Raw genomic sequence first — 27,147 nt, 5'->3', positions numbered from 1 at the left:
GAAAGTTACCTCTATTAATAACGATGTACTTCCAATCTGTTCCAGGGAAAATAGGAGAAAAATCTGAAAATAATTAGCTTACTAGTAATTTTTAATTTATATAACTTTTCTGGGAATTGACAATTTAAAAGTCGACTGAAATCACATTATGAACTGACTTAAGTCAAGTCAGCACTTCAGAAAAATGCTTGCTTCTTTTGATAAATATAAAGAACTTTCAGTAATTACAAGTAGGTGAGAGCTAGATACTCCCTACTTCCAAACGTCCTACCAGTCTCAGCCAAAATTCTGCCAAGGATAAGCAAGCAGGCACAAAAACAGATGCTCTGTCCTTTTCCAGAATTCCTCTTTTTATTCTCAGGTACTTAAACATTATACAAGTCCACTCTGAGGGACACACAACATTCTCAGGGCAAGACAAGCAAAACTTACAGTCAATTGGAGAACAAAACCTTCTGAGAAGTGGGGAAGCACAGACCTCACACGCTGCTCTGAAGGTGTCAGAGAGGCTGGGCTTGGCAGGTTCCCATTCCTCACTCATGCAAGGGTGGTGGGGTTCTAACCATTAAGTTTACTAATAAAAAAATACTCTTCAACATCTTTAAAGAAATCCTCTAGGACTATATTTGAAGTGTTTTAGGAACCAACTTTGGAAAATACATTCCTAATAATATATCTGATATAGAAACACATAAAGGGAATTAAAGTTAATTTATTTATACACATACATGACACTGTGTATACATCAGTATTCTCAGAATTCATTACCATGCAGACAACCCTTTGTTTCTACAAAGGAAATTCCCTTTTTTTTTTTTTTTTTTTTTGAGGCACAGTCTCACTTTGTCACCCAGGCTGGAGTGCAGTGGCGCGATCTCGGATCACTGCAACCTCCGTCTCCTGGATCCAAGTGATTCTCCCACCTCAGCCTGCCAAGTAGCTGGGATTACAGGTTTGTACCACCATGCCTGGCTAATTTTTGTATTTTTAGTAGAGTCGGGGTTTCACCATGTTGGCCAGGCTGGTCTTGAACTCCTGACCTCAAGTGATCCACCTGCCTCAGCCTCCCTAAGTGCTGGGATTACAGGCGTGAGGCATCACGTCTGGCTAGAAATTCCACCTTTAGCTCTAATTATTTACTGTTATTTTACCAGGCAAATTTTCTCTTCTAAATTTAAATTATTAGGAACTACTAAATCAAATAAAACTTGTTGAAATTTTGCACAATTGGTTTTGCTCATCTCTACTAGATAACTGTCTATTAAACCAACTGCTAATCATATTGTTACTGCTTATATTTTTAGGACATCATAGTCAATAGCTAAGATTGTTTCTAAGTTCCTCACTAAAGATGACCATATTTTCCTTGTGTTATCACTTGTGAGTATAAACATTATGCTAGTATTTCACTTCATTTTAGGCTTTTGAAAAACTCAAATTATGTTAGCAATATTGAAGTCATGACTCAAAAGAAGATTTTTTAAAGAATCATGATGTTCTCCAAGGCTTTACTGCTGCAAATCATTTTGATAATAATTGGAAAACTACTATTTATTATACTTTACATTATGTTCATCTCTAAAATAAGAACACTGTAACCCCATGTTCCCATTTTAGAGATGAGAAACACTTCAGCTCAGAGGAGTTAAGCGAGTTGGTCAAAATCACAGCAGTACACAGGATTCGAAGTCAAGTCTACCAGGTTCCAAATCCTAAACTCTTTTTAATTTGTTACTGTACCCAAGCCCCTAAACAAATTAAACTGCTACTCAAAATAACAAAATCACACAAATATGCCACATATCCTATTTCATACCTTTAATCCTCTGAAACTTCCTGGACTAGTTGGAGAGGAACTGGAGGATTTCGTAGACTTAGGAGTAGAAAGTTGGCTGCTGGGAGTTCCATTAACTGCCCATGAGACAACAAAGAAGACAGAAGTCCCATTAAAACCCACAATAACCAGACTGTATAAATACACTAGGTGCATGCACAATATAGGTCCAATGAAGCTTCAACTCATTTTCAGCTCAAAGCAGATGGCAAATCAGCAAAAAGCAAAAAGAATGTATCTTACTGCATTACAGACAAAAAAAAAAAAAAAAAAAAAATCAAAGCGTGAAACTAGAACTATTTTCAATAGTAGTTTTCCAACAGCTATATAAACAAATACAGAAGACATTATGGAATTAGTGATGTGAACAAGAACTTGTCCATGTATCCTGCCTGCCAGCAAAGGTAGAGATGGCTGTTATATTTGTAATGGTTTACTATGAAGGCTGTTCCATAACCTTCAATATCCACTATCTTGGTGCATACCAACATAACTAAGAAGTTTGGATAACCAAGAAGTTTGTGTGGCTCTCCCAAATCAATTACACCATAATACAAACACATTTTCTAAGTATTTTCTTAATGAAAAGGGAAAATCTGCTGGTAGTTTTCCCTATAATTCCTACTTATTTGCTCAAAGTCTGTGAAACACATTCTTCATCCTTTTTTATCTAGACTACTTATTTTTAATTCCTTCCATTTTCTTTTCTACACAGCTTATCCTCCCCCATTTGTCCACAAATGTTGGTAGTTTTCTATACATCTGCTCTAAACCTCCATACACTTCTTTGGCTGAAAGCTCGATTTAGATCCTATGCTAGCATTATGTAGTATAGAATCTGCAAATGAACCTTTCCCCCAGAAAATTAAATTTGGAAATTTAAAAAATAACAAAAAAAGTGTTCAGTTTTTGAAAACTTTGAAACCTCTCCCCCAGGAAAGGTTTGTTTGCAGATTCTATACTACGGAATTCTGGTCAAACACTTCAGTATGACTTTTGCTTATGCCTAATTGTATCATTAGAATCTATTTCTGCAGCAATTTCACAAAGCTAGTAGTTAACATCTAGTATTGATATATGTTTTTCTCCTCTAAATAGAGTATAATCCGTTTGATTATAAATCTTCAAAGTTTTGCCCAAAGTAGATGAAAAGTGTCATTCATCTTTTTGGAAAGAAAAGAGATGCTCACTTGCTTTTTATTCTTTTTTTTTAAAAAAAACATGAGACAGTGACAACTATTATTTTAAATCACGCTAATAAGTATAAAAAAAACAAATGCACAGGTAAAGGTCCTGAATAGGTGACTCAAAAAAAATGAGTACCAGTCCTTGAGCAGAGGCAGAAATTGTGGATTAATGAGAACTAATGATTACAAGAATCACCTTTAAACAGAAATATCTTGGTTTATGAAGTCACATTTATTGTACTGCTCATTTTAAAATTTCAGTAAAAATGAGAACTTTTTTCAGTTATTTTTAAGTTTCCAAAACTTTAATTTTTCTGACTCAAAACCCTCATTCAAAAATAACAGTCAGTGATCTAGATTTTATTAACAAATACATGTTGGCACTTAGAATACAAGTGTAACACAATTAACTGTACAATTAAAAATATTTAAGAGTATTCAACAGCCCTGGTTATTTTTCAATCAAGTTAAATTTCAATTAATGTTATTTCTTCTAAAAAACTTCTTTAAAATGTAGAGCACAAAGAGTTTTTAGGGCAGTGAGACTGTATGATACTGTAATGGTGAATATATATCATTACAAATTTGTCCAAACCCAGAAAACACACAACACCAAGAATGAACCTCAATGTAAACTATGGCTCTTGGGTGCTAACGGGATTTCAATGCAGGCTCATCAACTGTAACAAATGCAGCACTCTAATTGGGGATGTGGATAATAGAAGTTACGCAAGTCTGCAGGCAAGGAGGTACACAGGAAATATGCACCTTTGGCTGTGAACCTAAAACTGCACTAAAAAATAGTGCTTAAAAAAATCTTTTTCAATGGAATTCACACAAAACAGAGATTATGGCCGGCAATAAACTAGTAAGTTTGCCGTGAGCTGAAACTAAATTTTCCTTTTTTTCCCTTTTTTTTTTTGGTATTTTCTCCCTCTCACACAGCAATCTGCACAGGTCACCAGCTCCTAATCAGTACGCACTGTTAGTGTTCACTGGTATTCCAATCCCACACTGATAGCAAAGGCTACCTTGGAATGATTGTAGGAAAGGGACTGAAGGAGAAAAAGCAGTTCTGGCAGATAGTGATCTCTGCAGTAGATCAGTCTCCCTAAAATACATTCTCTGCCCAGGCCTAGTTTCTTAACAAAACTCACTGCCAGGGATTTAACTGATGTCAATAACTACATGTCTATATTTTCACCAAAATAACTCATCCTAAAGAGATACTAATCATATATAGTCCTCTAAGTTTTTATAGCATTTGGAAGGTTCTAAGCAATGTGCTTGAATGAGTTGTTCTTAATTTCACTTATTTGCACATTTCTTCAGTTCTGGAGAGGCTAATGGGGACCCTGGACAGCGCCATGTCATGCCCTCTCCCCCTGCAACTTCCGTTGCTGCCATAAGTGGAAGATGTGCCACCACCAGCCAGCACCTGCCTCATGCTTCCAACTCTCCCGCTACACCCCTGGATTTTCACTTCGGAAATTTTATCCCCCTCCCGTCAACTCTAAGGAAAGAAATAAACTTGGGGGTTTGTTTGTTTTCTTTGAATACTTTTTATCTTGGCACACTAAGAAAGATTCAGAAGCTAAAATTCTAAAATAATGGCCAGGCACAGTGGCTCACATCTATAATCCCAGCACTTTGGGAGGCTGAGGTGGGTGGATCACTTGATATCAGGAGTTAGAGACCAGCCTGGCCAACAAGGTGAAACCTCGTCTCTACTAAAAATACAAAAATTAGCCAGGCATGGTGGCGCATGCCTATAGTCCCAGCTACTCAGGAGGCTGAGGCAGGAGAATAGCTTGAACCCCTGAGGCAGAGGTGCAGTGAGCCAAGATCACACCACTGCACTCCAGCCTGGGCAACAGTAACCATTTACCCATTTATGTTACCTAGCTTAATATCTATGTGCTTTTTACATACTATTTAGCTATTCTGATAGAGTTTTGTTGAAGGATTTAGTCAACCAGAAGACTTCACTCAAGGCAGTCTCAAGACTTCATTTGGGACCTCTGTCCCAAGACTGAAAAGGTACAATATTATGTTCATAAAGTTACCAGCTCTGTTTGAATTTCATTAGTCCCATGGAATTTAAAAAATGGCAACAGATACACCATAGCTAAAGTAATCTGTAAAAAAAAAAATTTTGTATTATTTCGTCCTTCATGGTGGTAGAAAGTGAAAAGAACTATATAGCACTATACAGATAAGCACTATGCAGATAAATATAGTAGCTTTCTTCAGATGCACTCAAATCCCAGTGGTTGACTCAGGCTTTTGGTTTTCTATAGCTGAAGTGTCGAACACACTTTGAATTAATCTCTTATAAAAAAGATCGTTTTCTCTCTAAAATGTGGTTTTAAAATCTTACAACTTTTACTTGATGAGTTTGAGGCTTACTCTATTAACTCAAATCCAAATTTGGACTTATTTGAAAATTGTGTGTACTAGAATGCTATGATTTTCCTTCATCAGTTTCTAAGTATTATAAATTCAAGGTAAGAGTTATGTATACATTTATTAGGATATCTTCTGGAGCCACTAGTCTGCAGGACAAATGTGGCTATGAGACATGTTTTTAGTTCAGTATGTTAATTTTTCTCTTTGGACTTTAGGGGGACAAAATTGAATTAATCATACCCGATTCTTGAACCACTCTCCCTTTTATTAAAATTTTTTAAAAGAGACAGGGCCTTGCTACATTGCCCAGGCTAGAGTGTAGTGGCTATTCACAGGCACTATCATCACAGCTCATCACAGCCTCAAACTCCTGGCCTCGAGGGATCCTCCTGCCTCAGCCTCCGAGAAGATGGGACCACAGGTGGTACCTCCATGCTCAGCTATTTAATTATTTTTACTGATGTAACAAGCATCTGTAAAGCTATCACCAAAACTACATCTACCCTTTGATTAACCCAGGTCAGTGTATTTATGCAAGTCTCATCTCTATATTAGCTTTCTCAGTTTTAAGATACTTTACAGAAAGCATGATACAATTTGAAATAAGCTTAATAACAGAGGTATTTTCAGACAAAAATACACATATTGTTAATTGTCCCATTTTTAGAGAGAAAAGGCTGAGTCTATAACTCTAGGAAAATAAATATTTGACAACTAGATATATTGCAGTGTTGCCTCTCTGTATATGTAAGAAACACTTCATAATCCTACGCTGGCATATGCTATTATGAAGTACTTCTAAGATTTCAGTGATTCCTAAACTGTTAACCCCACGGTGGGGAGGGGGTGAGCATAGAAGACCAAAATTTCTTCTATGGCTATTTTCATAGTACCAACAAACTTTAGCCTTTTTCAGTTACAGAACATTTCTCCAAATTAACTAGAAGATGGACCCCTTGCAGTGATGTGCCTCCTCAATCGCTTTGTATTCCTGACTATACAGACAGGCACTTGGTAATCTGATGATAACCGGCTCTCTAATGAATAGAGGAGGCTAAAGTGTCTTTTGCAATGCAAAGCATTTCATACCACACAGATGTGCACTGGAATAAGCCAGATACATTCATGGAAATGGAGCAAAAAGAAACAGAAAAGTGGCAAAAAACAAAAACAAAAACCCAGCAGAGCAACAAAGCCACAATAGTCATGGCTCACCTGGGGATTTGGCTGTAGAATAGGCACTGGAGTAGTGGCCACCCCGCTTTACTGTACACATGCAGTATACACAGAGCAGAAGACAGTAAGGAGAGTGGTTATTCAGCAGCTCTAAATGTGTGTTCAAAAAGGGTAAAACAACCTGCCCTACAGAAAGTTGGGGGGTGCTGAAAGGGGAAAGGGCGAATAGTGGAATGTCTGAAAAACTTGGTCTTTTATGAAGTCTAATGCTTGAGGCCATTGTTATTGATACCACTTTCACATGTTCTAGATTCACCACCTGTAAAATCATGGTTTTTTCACAATTCTTTCCTTAAGGGGAAATGATATCAACAGTCTTATTCTTAATTATTACAAACAAACCCATAAAATCAATATATGAAGATATTTATGTACGTTTTTAATGTTTAAAAATGCCCAGTAAAAATTATGACAAATTTATAGGCTTAAGACTTGCAAGAAACTTTATTACTGGTAAGTCTGACTCTTAAACAAGCAAAATATTACTTTTCAACAATAATCACTGCTATGAATGTACCATTTGATGAGGGAGAAGCCAGTGGAAATATATCAAGTAAATACATTTCTGGGTAGAGTGTGTGCATGTTTTTTAAAAAAGAGATAATGTTAAGAAAATAATTATCCACAATCATAAAGCACAAAATTCAAAATGCAGTATACAGAGGTCCAAATGTGAAACACTTCTATGTAAATACCAGCAGAATCTAGATCATCAAGCTGTTCCCAAGAAAATGTGTCAGAACAAAACTACACAAGTCTCTTAGGAGAATTATTATAACTTGGGAAAACAGACTTAACTTTTGGTTTTAAAAGTCACGTCATCTCTGTTTTTCTGGAACTTGGCTGCATACAACCCCAGCAAAGATTACTAATTCATAAAAATTAGAGAAAACAGAAGGAAAATGATCTGTTCCTGCTATGACCATCCTTTTCCACTAACTACCTGAAGCTGGTGATTTGCTGCGTCGAGAGGGCCCAGGGCTTTTGGATCCAGAATACTTAACAGCTGAGGATCGAGAATAAGATGACTTCAGGACACGGCATTCTAGAAAAGAACAAAAGTGCATTAACTAAATCTGGTTTTAATAACGACCAAAATCAGATTTACATGTAATTGTTTACTGACCAGAACTATTACCTGATAATTTCTCTATTACTGTTAAACAATTTAACATACAAAGCAGCTGTCCCAAAAGTACACCTGAGTTTACCTTCAGCCAGGCTATACATCTTCCCCCCAGCATCTCCCCCACACCCCCCAACCCCTGAGACAGAGTTTCATTCCTGTTGCCCAGGCTGGAGTGCAATGGCGCGATCTGGGCTCACTGCAACCTCTGCCTCCCGGATTCAAGCGATTCTCTTGCCTCAGCCTCCCAAGTAGCTGGGATTATAGGTACCTACCACCATGCTCGGATAATCTTTCGTATTTTTAGTAAAGAAGGGGTTTCACTATGTTGGCCAGGCTGGTGTCAAACTCCTGACCTCAGGCAGTACACCCGCCTCAGCCTCCCAAAGTGCTGGGATTACAGGCATGAGCCACCATGCCCCGCCAAGGCTACACATTTTAGGAGTCACCTCATTGTTCCAGATGGAGCTAATTAAGTACAGACATTCCAATGTCCTAACTTGATACACACAAACATCCACAGCCAAATCTATACATGTGCAACTATCTTTTAAAATTGGTAGTACTGATAGGCAAAGACTATAATTTTATTATGCTCTCCAACTTCTTGATTGCCTTATTTTAAAAGGGCATGGGACTCTAACTCATGAACCCCCTCCTGAACTATGTTCCATCTTCTCAAAGTATGGAACATCAAAAATGAGGAAAATAGTTTTTTTGTTTTTTTTTTTTTTGAGATGGAGTCTCACTCTGTTGCCCAGGCTGAAGTGCAGTGGCGCGATATCGGCTCACTGCAACCTCTGCTTCCCAGGTTCAAGTGATTCTCCTGTCTCAGCCTCTGGCCTGTAGCTGGGGCTACAGGCGCCCACCACCATGCCCCGCTAATTTTCTGTATTTTCAGTAGAGGCAGGGTTTCACCATGTTGGCCAGGCTGGTCTCGAACTTCTGATCTCAGGTAATCCGCTCGCCTCTACCTCCCAAAATGCTGGGATTACAGGCATGAACCACCGTGCCTGGCTGAATAGCTTTAAACAATAACTGTTCTTTCCATACATCACCAAATAAAATAATATTTACAATACCAGAAGTAATTATAGCTAAGGTAATCACTTCTAATTTGAATGATGAAGAACATGGGTTTTGAAGTTGTGTAGATTTTGAATGAACTATGGATTTGACATTTGTTAACCGGACCTTGGCTGTAAACCTGAGTTATTTTTTCCTAATGAAATTGGGATAAGAATAAAATTTGCATCATAGGCTTGTTATAAGGGTTAAATTAGATAACAAATTGTCTGTAGTAGTTTACTCTAAAATACTTCAATTTATGCAGGAAGTTTAAAATGTGGATTAATTTTAGTCTATGCCCCAGGGGCAGTAAACTGACAAGTGAAGTACACTAATCAGGAAAATACACCCAAGGGGAGGCTAGTTAGCATTTGAAAGACTCTAATCAAAACCTTACACAAAGGGAGCAACTTTTGCCTAATTAGCATTGTGGATGTTAAAGTGTCCGACTGCTGAAAGGTGTGTGTGGATTATTAGAAACATCTTAAATGTATTGCTACTCCTTTATATGAGCAGCAAGAGCCAACAACCTAAAACTGCAGAACTACATCCTAGGTTTACGAATTGGAACCAATCCCGTATCTAACTATTAATTGAGGATTTAGTTACTTCACTAAAATCAAGTAAACTGAATTCCATGGATTCTGAATGGGCCTCTAACGCAAGATGTTACCAGAAGTCTAAAAGCACAGAGTTGGGACTTCATTAAGATTACAACACATGGCCGGGCGCGGTGGCTCAAGCCTGTAATCCCAGCACTTTGGGAGGCCGAGACGGGTGGATCACGAGGTCAGGAGATCGAGACCATCTTGGCTAACACGGTGAAACCCCGTCTCTACTAAAAATACAAAAAAACTAGCCGGGCGAGGTGGTGGGCGCCTGTAGTCCCAGCTACTCGGGAGGCTGAGGCAGGGGAATGGCGTAAACCGGGAGGCGGAGCTTGCAGTGAGCTGAGATCCGGCCACTGCACTCCAGTCCGGGCGACAGAGCAAGACTCCGCCTCAAAAAAAAAAAAAAAAAAAAAAAAAAAAAGATTACAACACAAGTTAAATAACTGATTTAAAAAAAAATCTTCGCCTCCTAATAACGTATCTGTGGCAGAATTAGGTCTGAGACTTGCTCATTGTAAAATCACTGTAAAATTTTACCACATAATGGTGTTGGTGTAATATTATTAACAACAACAACAACAAAGATAGCAGTGGACACATGCTACTATGTGACAGGCACACTCCCAACTGCATGACATATATTAATGCATTTAATCCTCACAAAACCTTATTAAATAGCCATTATTATCCCTACTTTGTAGAAGGTTAAGTAACTCGAGATCGAAAGGGAAGAAATCAATAGCTCTCACCAACTTCTAACTATTGCAGGCCCTGATCACCATCAACAAAAACTACCAATGACCCAAGTAGCTTAAATCAATGTATAACATACTCATGAAGCACTGAGTACAATGCCTGTACATACAGAATAAGTGGCTCAACAAATATTATTGTTATGTGTATTAACTTTATAACCTAGAACATATTTAGTTTCAGTGGCTCAGCTTTCAAAATGTCAACTGACATCAAAGAAATATTATGAAACTAAAGCTAAATTTAAGAAAGATGTAAAATACAGATGATATACAAATTGTATTTTGTATTTAACCTTAACCACACAGGAACGAGGGAGAGCACTAGCACAGATAATGTAACAGGACATTATCTATAATTAAGGACTTTCCAGTGGTATCACCAGCCTGAAATAGGGCCAGTCCAACAGAATATAGAAACCATCAAATTTGGCAGAGATGAAAAAACAAAAACAAAAGTTGATGCTGAATGACCCCCAAGCTCATGAACGACTGACATAGTGCAACAAGAAGGAATGACACAAGGAAGTTTGGTACCACAGAACGTATCCTCACAAAATTTTAAAAGCCTACGTATCACTCTATTTATTTGGTAGTATAGTTCTCTAATTCTGGACTGTCAGAAACACTACAACTAGAAGTGGTCTACTGGCTACCTTTTTAAAAGCCAGCTTTACTCATTTATAAAATTAAAGAGGAGGACCATATCTCTAAGATCGCTCTCCTCTGAAATGTGATGTGTGTATGATTTTACTTCATTTAAAGAGGAAGCTAACTTTACTATCAGTTAAAAGAATCTGTCATAGGCTTAAAGCAATTTAAGACAATAGGGTAAAACAATATCCCCAGGACCAATAATACATGAAATAGTTGAGATTGTTATTGCCAAATACTACTTGAAAATTCCATATATTGGCCAAAGTCAGGAAAAGGGGATTTTTTCATCTCACGCATGAAATAGCTTTGTTTCTAAATATAGTCATATGTTACTTAACTATGAGGATACATTTGAGAAGTGCATTATTAGGCAATTTATTCATTGTGTGAACATCATGGAGTAAACTTACACAAATCTAGGTGGTGTAGCCCAGTACTTACCCAGACTATATGGTATAGTCTATCACTCCTAGGTTACAAACCTGTACAGCATGTAACTGTACCAAATACTGTAGGCAACTATAACACAATGGTAAAGATTTGTGCATCTAAACATAGAGAAGGTATGGTAAAAATCCTCACAGTGCTACAATCATACATGCAGTCCATCACTGACCAAAGCATCCTTACATGGTACATGACTGTATATAAACAAAGTAAGTGTGTGTGCGTGTGTGTGTCTGTGTGTGTGTGTGTGTGTATCCCAGCACTTTGGGAGGCTGAGGTGCAAGGATCATTTGAGGCCAGGAGTTCAAGACTAGCCTGGGCAACACAGCAAGACCCTGTCTCTACAAAAAATTTAAAAATTAGCCAGGAACGGTGGCTTATGTCTTTAATCCTAGCTACTAAGGAGGCTGAGGCAGGAGGATTACTTGAATCCAGGAGCACAGTCAAGGCTTCAGTGAACTGTGATCGTACCACTGCACTCCAGGCTGTGAGACAAAAGGAGACACTGTCTCAATTAAAAAAAACAAAGAAGTTGCTACCAAAAAAACCCCAATGAAGTTGAAAGACACCTCAGATAATCACCATTAACAGGTATTATCCTTTTATCTATTTCTTTTTAATATAGATTTCCTTATGCATACACATCACAAAAAATGGACAATTGTTTCATGTTCAACACTATCCATGCATCTAAGTTGGCATAGCCAACCACCATTCTGAAGGAAAGCATGGAACATTTCAGCAGCAAAACAATGCAATAAGAGAGAGAACTGAATTGCTAAAAGTGAAAACTACTTGAATTAGGCTTTGGGTTATTCTCTCTCTCTCTTATAAGTAGGCAAATGCTTTCATGTTATTCCTTATTTTCATTGGTTCAAAAATAGTACTGCCAATGCTATCTTCCCTCAACATGCCAGACTTCTTAACATGCATGAACTGAGCGGCTAAATCCCAAGCCTTCATTTCAGGGGTTACAAAGATGGAAAAATGAATTAGCTGAAGAATTGCCTTACCACTGTGATCCAGGACAAAGTCATCTTGGGCATAACGGAATTTTTCTGGTCCACATGCAATAAAAACATCGTCATCACCAAAAAAGTCTTGCAGACAAGTAACCTGAGAACAAAAATCATGTCCAAGAAATAGATTAGACACATTAGAAGTGAAATGAAAAGTAAGCAAAATTAAATGAATTTTTAAGCCTCAGCAACAGTACTGAGGTGGAAGAGAAAGCTGTGTAATATACTACGTTTCCAAGCACTTTACCTTCACGAAGCACCTTCACACATTCTCTCCATCTCAGAACAACAGAGTCAAGGAGTCATGACATGCATCAATATTCCTTTTTTATAGGTGAAATCAAGGACATCCATGCAAAGGTTAAGTGATTTTTTCCCCCAAGTTCCCCACAGAGGGGTGGCAAAGCTGACATTCATGAAGGCCTCTGCTCTCCGTTTCGTGTTCTTTTCCATACTGCCCTTCTTCCCTCTCCTAACAACTCCGCTTCCCACTGTGTGACCTTCGGCATGACTTCTCTGTACCTCAGCTACTGCGCCCTGGGTTGTTTCGAGGATTAATATGTAAAAACTGCTTGGAACAATGCCTGACACATCAGTGCTCAATGTGTTAACAGTCACCCCCATCATCCCCACCACCATCATTATCAAGATCAAAGGAAGATCTGCCATGAAGCTAATGAGGCTTAAGCTTCAGGGATCTTCTAAGGCCTTATATCTAAATATGTGGTCTCAATTTCACTTTTTATTTTTGAGACAGTCTCACTCTGTCGTCAGGCTGTCTTGCTCTGTCGCCAGGCTGGAGTGCAGTGGTGTGATCTCGGCTCGCTGCAACCTCCACCTCCCACGTTCAAATGATTCTCCTGCCTCAGCCTCCCGAGTAGCTGGGACTACAGGTGCGCGCCACCATGGCCAGCTAATTTTTTGTACTTTTAGTAAAGACAGGGTTTCACCATGTTGGCCAGGATGGTCTTGATCTCCTGACCTTGTGATCTGCCTGCCTCGGCCTCCCAAAGCACTGGGATTACAGGTGTGAGTCACCACACCCGGCCCAATTTCACATTCTTTTTTCAAAAAGGGCCTCCCTTCCATACTGTGTTAGTTTCAGCTCCACAGAACCTGGATCTATCCCAGGGAGCACCTTCATCCATTTATCCCAGTGGTGAGAACCATCTTCTAGGACTTTGGACATAGATAGGCTCTATTTTTACCAGTTTTCAATGGGATATGTGATAGGATTTCTTTGTAAGAAGTAATCCATTTCCAACAAAGTTAGGAAAAAACTAACACTGCTCTAGTACTTGAACAGGCTGAGAAATCTCAATATTCCTTAAGTTTTCCTAATCACTATTTAGCTTTTCATTGGAAAAAAAAAATAGGTCTCACTATAGAGTTAGAAAATAATGCTCCAGAGAGAGGAAAGTGAACTACATACAATGTAGATGGCTCAGGTCATAGTACTTAAGCGACCCAAATGATGTGCCTTTTTGCAAGGCCAAAAAGTTGACTGCACAGACTACAAGAGGAACAGGCATGGAGATTGCCTGTTTGCTCCAATTCTCTTCAAGCAAGATGTGGCTTCTGTATCTCACTGAAATGGCTCTGGCTACAGTGTCCAGGGCCTTTAAGAACTGTATTTTTAATTGTTCCTGTTCTCTTCTATCTCCGTTGGTGTTAGCACATGCCCCTTCACTCATGCTAGAATTCAGAGTCATCCTTTCTCCTTTCCTCACCAGCCACTCACATTTAGGCCTTTTTACTTCTTACATGGTTTTCAAGCATCTCTACTTCTATTCCTTGGTTCCTTCTCTCTTACCTGGACTCTTGACATTGCCCTGTAAGAATTGGCTAACGCCCTATCTTCCACCACTCCCTGGAATCTATCATTTCTGTTGGCACAGGTGTCAGTATATTCAGTCTCTCACAGGTATGACTGGGTGATCACGTACCACTCAGCCCTCAGTGGCTTCCTTTTATGACAAGATAACGCTCCTTTCAAAGGGTGCATTCAACTGACCCCTGACCCTGTCTTTGCCATGTCTTCTGTTCACTCAACAGCCAAGTCAAGATGACTTTGGGTTGCCTGCCCACACAGTACTAATGGGTTTTTTGTTTGTTCCTTTTGAGACAGGTCTCACTCTGTCACCCACGTGGGAGTGCAGCGGCACAATCTCGGCTCACTGCAACCTTAACCTCCTGGGCTTAAGTGATCCTCCTACATCACCTACTGAGTAGCTGGGACCATAGGTGTGTACCACCATGCCTGGCTAAATCTTCATTTATTTATGTAGGTAGGTAGGTAGGCAGGCAGGCAGGCAGGCAGGCAGGCACGTAGGTAAGTAAGTAGGTAGAGATGGGGTCTCCCTATGTTGCCCAGGCTGGTCTCTAACTCCTGAGCTCAAGTGATCCTCCCACCTTGGACTCCCAAACTGCTGGTGTTTTGTTGGTCTTTTTAAAAGCTTTTATTGAGCTGTAATTCACAGACCACACAATTCCCCCATCTAAGGTACACGATTCAATGTTTTTTTAGTATATCAAGAGTTGTGCAACTATCACTGCAATTTACTTTGAATATTTTCATCATTCCCAAAAGAAACACCATGCTTATTAGCAGTCACTCCCCATAAACCCCTTTCCACATCCAAGGCACCCATAATCTACTTTCTAGCTCTGTAGATTTGCCAATTCTGGACACTTCATGTATATGGAACCATAAGATATGTGGCATTTGGTGACTGGCTTCTTTTACTTAGCATGTTTCTAAGGTTCATCCATGTTGTAACATTTATCAGCAGTTCATTGCTTCTGTAGCTGAATAGTCCATGGTATGGATATACAACATTGTTCATTTTTCCATCAGTTAAGGACATCTGGGTTATTTTTAACTTCAGAGCTGACTGCCTTTCCTCACACTGTTCTCCAGGCCTTTCTGACATCTATCCTCTCTCTCTCTCTCTCTCTCTCTCTCTCTCTCTCTCTCTCTCTCTCTCTCTTCAGGGTCTCAACTCTGTTGCCCAGGCTAGAGTGCAGTAGCATGATCATGGCTCACTGTGCAGCCACAAACTCAAGTGATCCTTCCACCTCAGCTTCCTGAGTAGCTGGGATCACAGCCACCACACTTGGATAATTTTTTGTTTTTGTTTTTTTGTTTAGAGACAAGGTCTCCCTATGATGCCCATAGTTCGAGTTGCCGGGAGTTGAAGTCTCAACTCCTGGGCTCAAGTGATCCTCCTGTCTTGGCCTCCCAAAATGCTGGGATTACAGGCACCCAGCCTGACTACTCTTTAGTGTCATGACCTCCACGTGGGCATGGGTGTTCCCTGTTCATCATTCTCTCAGGTCTAGTAGAGTTCCTAGCTTTAGTGGGTGCTTGATACATGTTTGCTAAATGAACTGTGGCTCAGTATGAGCTTCTCCTATTGGAACTGAGTTCTCAGACCAGAGTAACTTCTCTGGGTGAGTGGTACAACGGCTACATTATTCACTGCCCTCACCACCACTTATGTTTAGGACTTACTAAGTCTAGGCATCAATTAACCTCTCTGAATTCTCTGTCTACATGGCAACATGTATTATCTCAATCCCTACAACACTCCCATGAGGTTGATACTATTATCATCCTTCATTTATAAATAAGAAAACAGATCTAAAGAGAGAAACTTGCCTGGACACAGGTAACAAATGAGAACCCAGCAATTTAGGTGCAAGTCCTCTACTTCCGCATCTCTGCTTTCAAGCTGACAGTATGCCGCTTTCTCATCTGAAATCCCACAGGTCATCTTTCTACTTACAGTTCTTGTTCATTTTACCTTATTTGTAGTCATTTATGTCTTGTGTTACAGTCAGTTATGGCTATCTTATATTTCTATTTTTCACATACATATGTTCAATAAATGGTTCTTAAATGGAATTGAACTCAGTTTTATTTTTTTGGCCAAGTAAAATGTATCTACTAAAGTTTAATACAATTTTTTTAAAAAGGGAAACTGCATTTTTTGCAATTAATTTAGCATGAAGAAATGACTGAATTTTAAAAAACATATCTGAATGAATCTGAAAAAATCAGTTAATTTCTAAATGATTTTATTACAAGAAAATATTTCATCTGGTACTAAATTAGTTGGCATTTGACTACAATAAATAACAGTAAATAATCAAGTTACTATGTGGAATAAAGCATTTAACAAGTCTCGGGAACATAACATATCAAAAAGGTGACTTTTTTTTTTTTTTTTTTTTTTTTTTGAGACCGAGTCCTGCTCTGTCGCCCAGGCTGGAGTGCAGTGGCACGATCTCGGCTCACTACAAGCTCCACCTCCCGGGTTCACGCCATTCTCCTGCCTCAGCCTCCTAAGTAGCTGGGATTACAGGCACCCGCCGCCACCGTGCCAGGCTAATTTTTTTGTATTTTTAGTAGAGATGGGGTTTCACCATGTTAGTCAGGATGGTCTCGATCTACCGACCTCATGATCCGCCTGCCTTGGTCTCCCAAAGTGTTGGGCTTACAGGCGTGAACCACTGTGTCCAGCCCTTGGCTCTTAATTGACCTTTTAATGATTTCACCTGTCAGTTTAAGTTTGGATTCCCAAACACAGTGTGCATAAGATGTCTGCCTCCCTCTGATTCTGGTTCTAGTCATTGAATGCCTATTTGGTTAAGCAGTTAACCAAATTATACAATTTTTTTTTCTCTTTCTGTTGCCTTGGCTGGAGTGCAGTGTTGCGATCTCAGCTCACTGCAACTTCCACCTCCCAGGCTCAAGGGATCCTCATACCTCAGCCTCCCAAGGACTACAGGCATGCAGCACCACACTTGGTTAACTTTTGTATTTTTTGTTAGAGGCCAGGTTTCACTATGTTGCCCAGGCTGGTCTTGAACTCCTGGGCTCAAACAATCTACCTGCCCCACCCTCTCAAACTGTTGGGATTACGAATGTGAGCCGCCACACCTGGCCACAATTTTTCAATTAGGTTCTGATATGCCTCAATTCAGTCACTGCTCCTTGCAAAGTAATGGCAGCTATAAAGTGAATAAAAGATACAACTGAGGCCGGGCGCAGTGGCTCATGCCTGCAATCCCAACACTTTGGGAGGCCGAGGCGGGCGGATCACGAAGTCAAGAGATTGAGACCATCCTGGCCAACATGGTGAAACCCTGTCTCTACTAAAAGTACAAAAATTAGCTGGGTGTGGTGGCATGTGCCTGTAGTTCCAGCTACTCGGGAGGCTGAAGCAGGGGAATCGCTTGAACCCAGGAGGCTGAGGTTGCAGTGAGCCAAGATTGCGCCACTGTACTCCAGCGTGGCGACAGAGCAAGACTCCGTCTCACAAAAAAGAAAAACAAAAAGAAAAGGTACAACTGAGAAATACAACACGTCTCAGGTATACCTGGGACAGGGACACATCTCACAAGATGTTAAACAACTTCTGCCTCCATTCATTTAAAGTGTTTTTATTAAGCACTGATTATGTGCCAAGCACTATTCTATGTGCTACAGGATACATCAGTAAAGGGAGAAAAAAGGAGACAAAAATTCTTGACCTCATTGAGGAAGTGTGTGCGTAGGTAAATTTACATCACAATAGAAGATAAAGAAAAAGCACAGAAGGGGAATAGTGAATGCAGAGGATGGGTACTGCAATACTAAAGACGGTGGTCAGTAAAGGCTTCATTGCAAAGGTGACATTTGAACAAAATATTGGAAGCAAGTCACATGAATATCTGCAGGAGGAAGTGTTCCAAGCAGAAGGAAAGAAATGTACAAAAGCCCTGTGGAAAGATAATTAAAGAATACAATCTACCAGAAGCTCCCTAGAATAGTCATAAAATGGGCTGGGTGCAGTGGCTCATGTCTATAATCCCAGCGCTTTGGGAGGCCAAGGCAGGAAGACCATGTGAGTCAAGCAGTTTGAGGCTGCAGTAGCTATGATCACACCACTGCACTATAATCTGGGTGACAAAGCAAGACTCTGTCTCAGAAATAAAAAATAAATAACCATAAAATGGTTAAGAAAGATTTGACTTAAAGCAAAGCACTGGTTTGGTATATATCTATATATGTGAGCTGCACGATAATGCAAATATTTTTTAGATAATGTAAATAAACAAAATTGTAAGCATATCAATCTTATTTTGAAGCTAAAATTACATTTATGTATTTAACAACAGATATCTTAAGTCTAATGCAATCATTATACGCCCATACTTAAATTTCACAAATATATGGGACTATACACACACACACACACACACACACGTCTTGAGAGTCTCACTCTGTTGCCCAGGCTGGAGTGCACGATCACAGCTCACTGCAGCCTCAACCTCCTGGACTCAGGCAATCCTCTCACTTTGGCCTCTCAAAGTGTTGGGATTACACATGTGAGACACTGTGCCCAGACTAGGACTATGTATTTTAACTGTTCCTAGAAGTGGCCCAAAGTCAGTTGATACTTTTTAATGTAGAACATCTGATAAAATGCCCAGGATCTGATATAAAGTAAAATAACTTTATATTATTTTATTTAAAGTTCTCACCAAGGAGAGCCACATAAATTTACTATTGTACATTCATTCATTCTAACATTAATCAAATGCCTACTATAATACGCCAGGCATAAATGAAAGACGAGAGGCACACAGTCTAGTGATGAAAATGGACAAGAAAAGTAATAATTACAGTTCAAAATGTTACAATACGGTGAATGTTATAATAGAAGAACACGCTATTATAATAAAGGAAAACAACTTGATAAAAACAGAACGCATAAAATATTTAGTACCTTTAAAATATCTCATGTTTGGATACTAAGATAAATTTTTCTATGTTTTGCAACATATTTGGTGTTCTCTAACTCTGGTAATCTGTTTGTTCCTTTTACCATTAATTTTTTAAAACCATCAAACACTGAGGTATGGACCAGGTCACTAAATCTGTCTGAGGAAAAAAATATATATATATGAATAACATCTCAGAATCATTCTTAACAAGGGTGAGGAAAAGTGTTATCAGTTTAGAAGTCCTCTGACTGTTTGCTTCTAAATTCTTTCTGTAATTCAAGGAAGAATTAACTCTTCCAGAAGCTCATCAGGAATAATGGATGTCATGTGGCCTGTGAAAGCAAGCTATACAAACGAGGGGAAAGTAATATTTCTGCTAAGGTGCACAATTAAAGCAATCAATTAGGATCTAATGGGGAAACATTCAAGTGAAAAATAATGTATCTATAGGAGTCCATCTAAGCTTTCCAAATGAAGGAGGGCCACTTAAAAAAAGTAATTTTTCTATCCTTTAGCAGACAGATTAATTAGGTTAGGGTGAATAGGTGCCAGCCATAATTTCAGTGCTAGTTCGTAATAGCTTGCCACAACCACTCTTTTTCTTTCCCTATTTGGTATCTGTTAAAAGATACAAAAACGTGTGAAAGAGGCTTGAGGTCTGATTTTTTAATTTTTTTTTGAGATGGAATCTCACTCTGTCACCCAAGCTAGAGTGCAATGACACAATCTCAGCTCACTGCAACCTCCACCTCCCCGGTTCAAGCGATTCTTCTGCCTCAGCCTCCTGAGTAGTTGGGATTACAGGCGCCCACCACCACATCCGGCTAATTTTTGTATTTTTAGTAGAAATGGTGTTTCACCATGTTGGTCAGGCTGGTCTCGAACTCCTGACCTCAGGTGACCCATCTGCATCTGCCTCCCAAAGTGTCAGGATTACAGGCATGAGCCACCGCGCCAGGCGAGGTCTGATTTAAAAAAAAAAAAAAAAAATACTATGCATGATATGATCTGGCTCTGTGTCCCCACCCAAATCTCATCTTGAATTGTAATCCAAACTGTAATCCCCACACATTGGAGGAGAAACCTCACGGGAGGTAATTAGATCATGGGGGTGCTCCCCCTGTGCTCTTCTTGCAATAGAGAATGAGTTCTCTCAAGATCTGATGGTTTTATAAGGGGCTTTCCCCACCTTGGCTCATTCTTCTTCCCGCCACCATGTGAAGAAGGACATGTTTTCTTCCCACTTGGCATGATTATAAGTTTCCTGAGGCCTCCCAAGCCATGCTGAACTGTGAGTCAATTAAACCCCTTTCCTTTATAAATTACACAGTCTCAAGTATTTCTTCATAGCAGTGTGAGAAGGAACTACTACAATGCATGTATTAGTAGTACAATAAACCCTTTCCTCAAAACAAAAAAGGCAAAGGACACACAGAGATAATCTTCCCTGAACACTTACATTCTGAACCAGAGTAGGGTAGGGTGTGTTAGGGGGTAAGAGTAAGAAACACAAGACTGGCCAGGGACAGTGGCTCACACCTGTTATCCCAGCACTTTCGGAGGCCAAGGCAGGTGGATCACGAGGTCAGGAGATTGAGACCATCCTGGTTAACACAGTGAAACCCCATCTCTACTAAAAATACAAAAAATTAGCCCAGCACAGTGGTGGGTGCCTGTAGTCCCAGCTACTCGGGAGGCTGAGGCAGGAGAATGGCATGAACCCAGGAGATGGAGCTTGCAATGAGCCGAGATCGTGCCACTGCACTCCAGCCTGGGCGACAGAGCGAGACCTCATCTCAAAAAAAAAAAAAAAAAGAAAAATAAGAAGAAACACAAGACTGACACCCATTTCCTGACCCATTGACACTCTTTGGAAATCTTATGTTTCCTACTCTTTCCAGAAGTACACAGGAGTGGGTGTCAAAGCAAGTTGGATTTCTCTAAGACCCCTTCCTGCTCTAAGATTCTAAAGTCTAAATATTTTAGTTTCTTGAAAGAGCCATTATTTATATTTTAGGAGATTGCTTTTAGAAAAGTTGAAATGTATTTTTCTGAGAGTAAAGGGAACACTATTTTAAGTGGTTACATAGTAATGTCCATTTGTGATTTCTTTCTGTTCAAGGTTTGGCTTTGTATGTCCTCAAAGAAATCTTCAATGCCCCTCCAAATCCAGGTGTTTCCTCAATACTCTAACTCGCTCAAGATAGCTGTTATCTTTGAGGTTAACTGCCTGGTTTTGCGTCTGGACCTCTCTCACCAGGCTGAGCACCACACAGGCAGTCTTGTTCACCACTATAATTCCAGCATTATACAGCACCTAGCATATAGGCTTTGCTTAATACATTTCTGTTGAATGAATAGTGATTGAAATGCCTTGAGGCTGGGCGTAGTGGCTCACACCTGTAATCCCAGCACTTAGAGAGGCCAAGGCAGGCAGATCGCTTGAGCTCAGGAGTTTGAGACCAGTCGAGACAACATGGGGAAACTCCCATCTCTACAAAAAATACAAAAATGAGCCAGGTGTGGTGGGTCCTGCCTGTGGTCCCAGCTACTCAGGGGGCTGAGGATAGAGGATCACTTGAGCCAGGAAGTGGAGGTTGTGGCGAGCCAAGATTGCACCACTGCACTCTAGCCTGGGAAATGGAGCGAGACTCTGTCTCCAAAAAAGGAAAAAAAAAAAAAAGAAATCAAAAGAAATGCCCTGGGTCCTACTTTTTCCAGGTAGCCCTCTCTAGAGGGTCCATCTCACACTCTATGGATTCCTATCAACTCATTATAATGCAGGGTAGTCCTGGTTCCCAAATTTATGACATTAGTTTTCTATCCCAAGATAACCTATAAATTGTTTGAGTAGACCAGTCAAATCTATATAGCTCCCTATAAAAGATATAGCAAATACTTGGTTGATCAAATTGTGGCCCTGGACACCTTAAAATAACTCTCTAAAAACTGATCTTACATCATGTAAGCTCTTTCAAGAATTAAATCTCTTTTATTATTATTTCAGGATGATTTGAGAAAAACTACTTGTGAAATCTGCTACTGCAACAATTTGGTAGAAGGGATTTAAAGCAATGCAATTTGCAATTACACTCCACATTTGGTGCTATTCAGAGACTTGAGGTTGCATTAAATGAGGGTCTCTTGAGATATTTTCCAAGGCTATTTTATTGACATTTTCTAAGACCTGATAAAAATTCAAAGGGAACATCACTGGATCTCAGTGAGAGACCAGTTTAAACTGGCATCTACTTATCTAAACAGAGTAAAGGTGAAAATCTTAGCACTTTTGAAACGTCTATCTTTTGAACAAGGACCACATTTTATAGAAGATGTAATGGGAGGATGGATAGCAGGAGTATAGAATACATCAGCATTTTTTTATGGATTTTCTTTAACTGTGTGTTGGCGGGTAGGGGGGTGGTGATGGTGTGAAAGAGAGAGAACAAAAATCCCTACCTCCTGCTGAAATTAAATGCTTTCACTATCAGAATTCAGCTAAAAGGTTGTCTCTATCTAAGAGTAGTTTAAAAAAAAAAACAACAAAATATTTCTAACTTGCTTCTAAAAAGGATTTGAAGGAACTCAGAAAGGAAGTCCAGTAAATGGCTTATCTTTGAAACTAAAAATACTCTACAGGCTTTCAATAAAACTATACTGATAGCCTTCGTTTTTTCCCTAAGAAATGGTCATGTTACAAGTCATAAAATGCCAAAAGGGAGCTGCATTTCATTTTAAATCCCCCAAACAATATTCTACTATATATAAGTTTTCTATCACGTAATCAAGCAGAAATACAACTTTTTAAAGATATAAAGAACACACCAACAATGTTAACATGCAATAAACGACAACCTAAGACCTGCCTGAGCCATTATCATTATTTCTATAGCTGGGAGGAGACACTTATTTTAAATAACTGCCCACCTAGACACTTGAAAGCTATAAAATCAACAAATTAACTACATTGTAACTATCACTATTCCAGACACAACTCTTTTGCCACTCCATTTTTCTTAAACAGTTTTATCCCTAGGATAAAAGTTTTGCTTCAAATGATTAGAGAGGCCAGGTAGAGTGGTTCATGTTTGTAATCCCATCACATTAGGAGGCTGAGGTGAGAGGATTGTTTGAGGCCAGGAGTTCAAGACCAGCCTGGGCAACACAGTGAGACTTTGTTTCTACAGAAAATCAAAAAATTAGCTGGGCCTGGTGGTGCACAACTATAGTCCCAGCTACTTGGGAGACAGAGGTGGGAGGATCACTTGAGCCTGGGAGGTCAAGGCTGCAGTGAACCGAGATGGTGCCACAGCACTCCAGCCTGGGCAAGTGAGTGAGATCCTTTCTCAAAAAAAATTTTTTTTTAATTAAAAGAAAATGAACAGGGAAACCATATCTGAAATAAAGGAAAGGTAAGTCATTTGGTCCTTCCAAAATGCTACTGACAACAACCAGAAAAAAAAATTCACAGGTCAGTAAGCAGAGGCTGGGATTCTCCCCATTTCTTTAGCCTTGGCCCAGAGTACAATGAGCATAAATAGCACTCTTTGTTCCCAGTAAATGTTGGCTGGCCTACAGTAAGGGAAGGACCCTTTCTACAGCAAGAAGAAAGCTACTTAGAATAGCAATGTTTTCCAGCTTCCTGTAAATTCATTCAGCCAGGCACTCAGGGACCATGTGGTTGCCATGGAAACAGAACTGAAGCTAAAAGATGACAGTTCTTACAGTAAAGGGCTTCTCAATGGCATCTGCAGACAACTACCTATATTTGGTTTGCTTCCTTTTAAAAAAAAGACTGGATCTGACCTTTTCCCACTGCAAACTTCTCATAATAATAACTATTCACCAATTAACACCAATCATGGAATACTGAGACCAAAGATTTGGCTTTAGGAAGTGCCTCTTTCTATCAATAGCATGAAAAGGTTTTAAAGAATTCAGAGATATTGAGCTTCTAAATATATTCTGGAAGGAGAAGCAATCATCACTTTGCCTGTAAAAGAGGTCATTTCTATGTCAGTCCTCTGACTGCCCCCTACTGAGAGCCACTCCCTACCTTCAGTCTTAATTTCTATAGGAAAAGGTTTCAAACCCACTCTGGAGCTTTCCACCAAGTGAAGAAAGCTGGAACTGTAGCGGCAGAAAGGTGATCCCTTTCTTTCCCATCATAAAGGATCAGGGTAGACACTCCAATGACAAAAGACAGATTAACAAAAGAAAAGCATAAAAAATCTATTTAATTATTTTTAATTTTTTTACACGACACAGAATCCCTCGGAATGAAGACCCAAAGATACAGTTATCCACTTTTATGCTTAGGTCCAATGAAGAATGGCCAGCCATGTAGAAATATAATTGGACAAAGAGTGTGCCATAATGCTAGTAGGCTGAGGTAGAGAAACGCAGCAATGCCTGTCTGTCCAGAGTCTTCCTGGCCTCTCTGTGCAGCAGTCCCTCCTCCTGCGTTTGGGGCAGGACTCTTTCTGGAATGGGGGTCTTATGACCTACTATCAAACAAGGTAGGTCAGAGAATTTCTTTATGGCCAGCTTTTACAGAGAAAGGTGGGGGAAAAGCTAGAGGAATATTTTTAGATTTTAAGGCTGGCCTTCGGGAAAAGGGGTTCTGGTTTCCATGACCCACCTTGGGGAAAAGGATTCCAGTTTCCATAGCCTGCCTGGGGAAGAAAGAGGGGTAAGAGACCAGAGGGCAGGAGAAGGTCAGAGAGACACTTTGCTTCTCAGGCTGCTTCTGAAGCCTTCGCTTTGTGGTATCGTGTTCTGCGCCCCAACAGAGCGAAGTTTTAGAAGAACTCAGGTGAAGAAGTCAGAAGACACCTATTGAGTCAATGATCATGAGCTTTTACTCTGAAGAAGCTAGAGTGGAATATGTTCAAGCACATGTGTCTGGAACTTGAATAAATGCTCTTTAGGACTCAGTCACCTTCAAATACTAAACAAAAAAATGAAATCATAAGTGTTACAGGAAAGGCAATTGAGAACCAAAGCAAAAGGTGGCAATCTTCCAATCCAGAATTTTCTATTTCCAATAGAAAAGGAATGAGAACAAGCATGGAATACCTAACTATGCAATGACACAATGAATTTCATGTAACCCCCAGGAAACTACCTTGTGAAGCAGGCACTATCATTCCCATTTTACACAGAGAGGCTCAAAGAGGGTAAGTAACTTGTGCCAAGTCACACAGCCAGGGAGGAGCTGAGATTTAGACTCTAACTTGGAACATACTCTTTGTACTTGGACCACATACTGTCTCCCTAAAGAAGTATTAACAATGTAATTTACAATCTATGAAAAAACATAACAGAGCTTATTGAGGTAAGTCAGAGAATTTTTTTATACTTGTCTAAAACCCAAATAATCAAACCATTTTTCTACATCTTACTTTTATGGAGTAAATGAATAGTAAGTATGTAAGCTTATATCTAGGATTTTTTTAAAGGATCAACTTCTAAGTAATATCATAAGGTCAGTACAAGTGTAGGCCAACCTCCCATACCTAAGGGAATACACTGAATATGTTTTGAAATTGATATCTTCAAACAAACTGGCTAGCTCTTTAAAAACAAATTACAAACACAAGTTACAATCATGGTTTTATTAGCTTGGTGCAAAAGTAACGGCAGTTTTTATCATTACTTTCAATGGAATAATAGAATGGGACTGTATCTGCTGCCAAACTGAGAATTCTAAGGATATAAATATGTATTAATAAATATTATGACCTTTAAAATTTTTAAATAAATGCAAAACCTGCAGCATTTTTTTGGGAATTGATTCTCTGTACATAAAAATAAGATTAGTCAACCCTTTTGGTGTCTGTTTAGCATACAGGAAGTGCATGCAGATAGTTAAGACCCTTGGAATCAAGACTGAGAGAACCATCAATTAAGGAGGTATGGTTAATTCTATACTTATTTTGAAAATAAGTTAGTTAATTCTATATTTACTTTGGAAAACACCAACTATTCAGCACGAATAGCAAAGACACCATGACTACGTTCTACTACAGTGGGACTATTTAGGTTTCTAGGAAAACTATCACTATTAAAAAAATAAATCTTGGCCGGTCGCAGAGGCTCACACTTGTAACCTCAGCACTTTGGGAGGCCGAGGCAGGCAAATCACAAGGCCAGGAGATCGAGACCATCCTGACCAACACAGTGAAACCCTGTCTCTACTAAAAACACACGCAAAAAAATTTAGCCAGGCCTGGTGGCAGGTGCCTGTAGTCCCAGCTACTTGGGAGGCTGAGGCAGCAGAATGGCGTGAACCCACGAGGCAGAGCTTGCAATGAGCCGAGATAGCATCACTGCACTCCAGGCTGGGCAACAGAGCGAGACTCCGTAAGAAAAGAACAAAGAAAAGAAAAGAAAAGGGAAAAGGAAAGAAAAGAAATCTTGTCTATTTTTATTTCTTCTTAATAAAATTAATTTTCCCTCCCTTCGCATTGTGTATCAAAAGACACGATGTACCTTGTATCAAAAGACAATCCTAATCTCCTTTTTAGCAGCCCCTTCACCAACTTTTTGATTTGTTACATTTAACATTTGTGAGCTTAGAAAGAGATATTTCAAGTTTAGGAAACTTAAGTGTAAAATAAGAGTAAACTGGTTGAAAGTTAGAGGCTTTGATTAGGAGGAAAGAAAATAAACTTCAGTTCCCAAATTTCACACTGCCTAATAACAAAGTTCTCTCTGCTTATTTCCTAGTTTTAAGTTGTGGTCCAGCAAGGTGAGTAGATTAGAGTCCAAAATCAGTGGGGTAGTTCTGTGCTGCAAACAAGATTTTGGTTTGTATAGCTGCATCTGTTTTCACATGACAAGGAATCAAAATTTTCATTTTGAAACCAACATAAATCTTACAAGAAAAGCAATAAGACTTTTTTTTCCTCCAGAGCAGCCTTCTTAGTAGATGAAGGTCTCACATCGACAGTCGAAGAAATCCTCTGAATAAGTTACATGCCTGTGGCTATTCAGAAACGAAAAGCATGCCATCCATTTGAATT

General features: G+C 39.4%; 1 protein-coding gene across 7 annotated transcripts in view; it reads right to left on the bottom strand.

Annotated features, from left to right (window-relative positions):
* The window catches only part of DCLK2 (doublecortin like kinase 2), a 187,266-nt gene that overhangs the window by 50,557 nt on the left and 109,562 nt on the right, over window positions 1-27,147 (bottom strand). For 3 of the 7 annotated variants that reach the window (XR_004438174.1, XM_033215452.1, XM_033215453.1), the window contains exons 3-6: window positions 12,341-12,443; window positions 7,610-7,711; window positions 6,646-6,696; window positions 1,817-1,911 (exon numbers count right to left, since the gene is read on the bottom strand). Coding sequence is in view for 4 of the 7 variants with exons in the window: in XM_033215452.1 (XP_033071343.1) it covers window positions 1,817-1,911; window positions 6,646-6,696; window positions 7,610-7,711; window positions 12,341-12,443 (351 nt within the window). In the remaining 3 variants the exon portion in view is untranslated. The remainder of the gene's footprint in view (window positions 1-1,816; window positions 1,912-6,645; window positions 6,697-7,609; window positions 7,712-12,340; window positions 12,444-27,147) is intronic. The other 4 variants (XR_004438175.1, XM_033215454.1, XM_033215455.1 and 1 more) reach the window with 2 other exon arrangements.

The sequence above is a fragment of the Trachypithecus francoisi genome, unplaced genomic scaffold, assembly GCF_009764315.1.
Source record: "Trachypithecus francoisi isolate TF-2019V2 unplaced genomic scaffold, Tfra_2.0 Lachesis_group1, whole genome shotgun sequence".
NCBI classification, from domain to species: Eukaryota; Metazoa; Chordata; class Mammalia; order Primates; family Cercopithecidae; genus Trachypithecus; species Trachypithecus francoisi.
The sequence above is the reverse complement of the archived record's forward strand: the minus strand, read 5'-3'. Positions and strand labels throughout refer to the sequence as shown.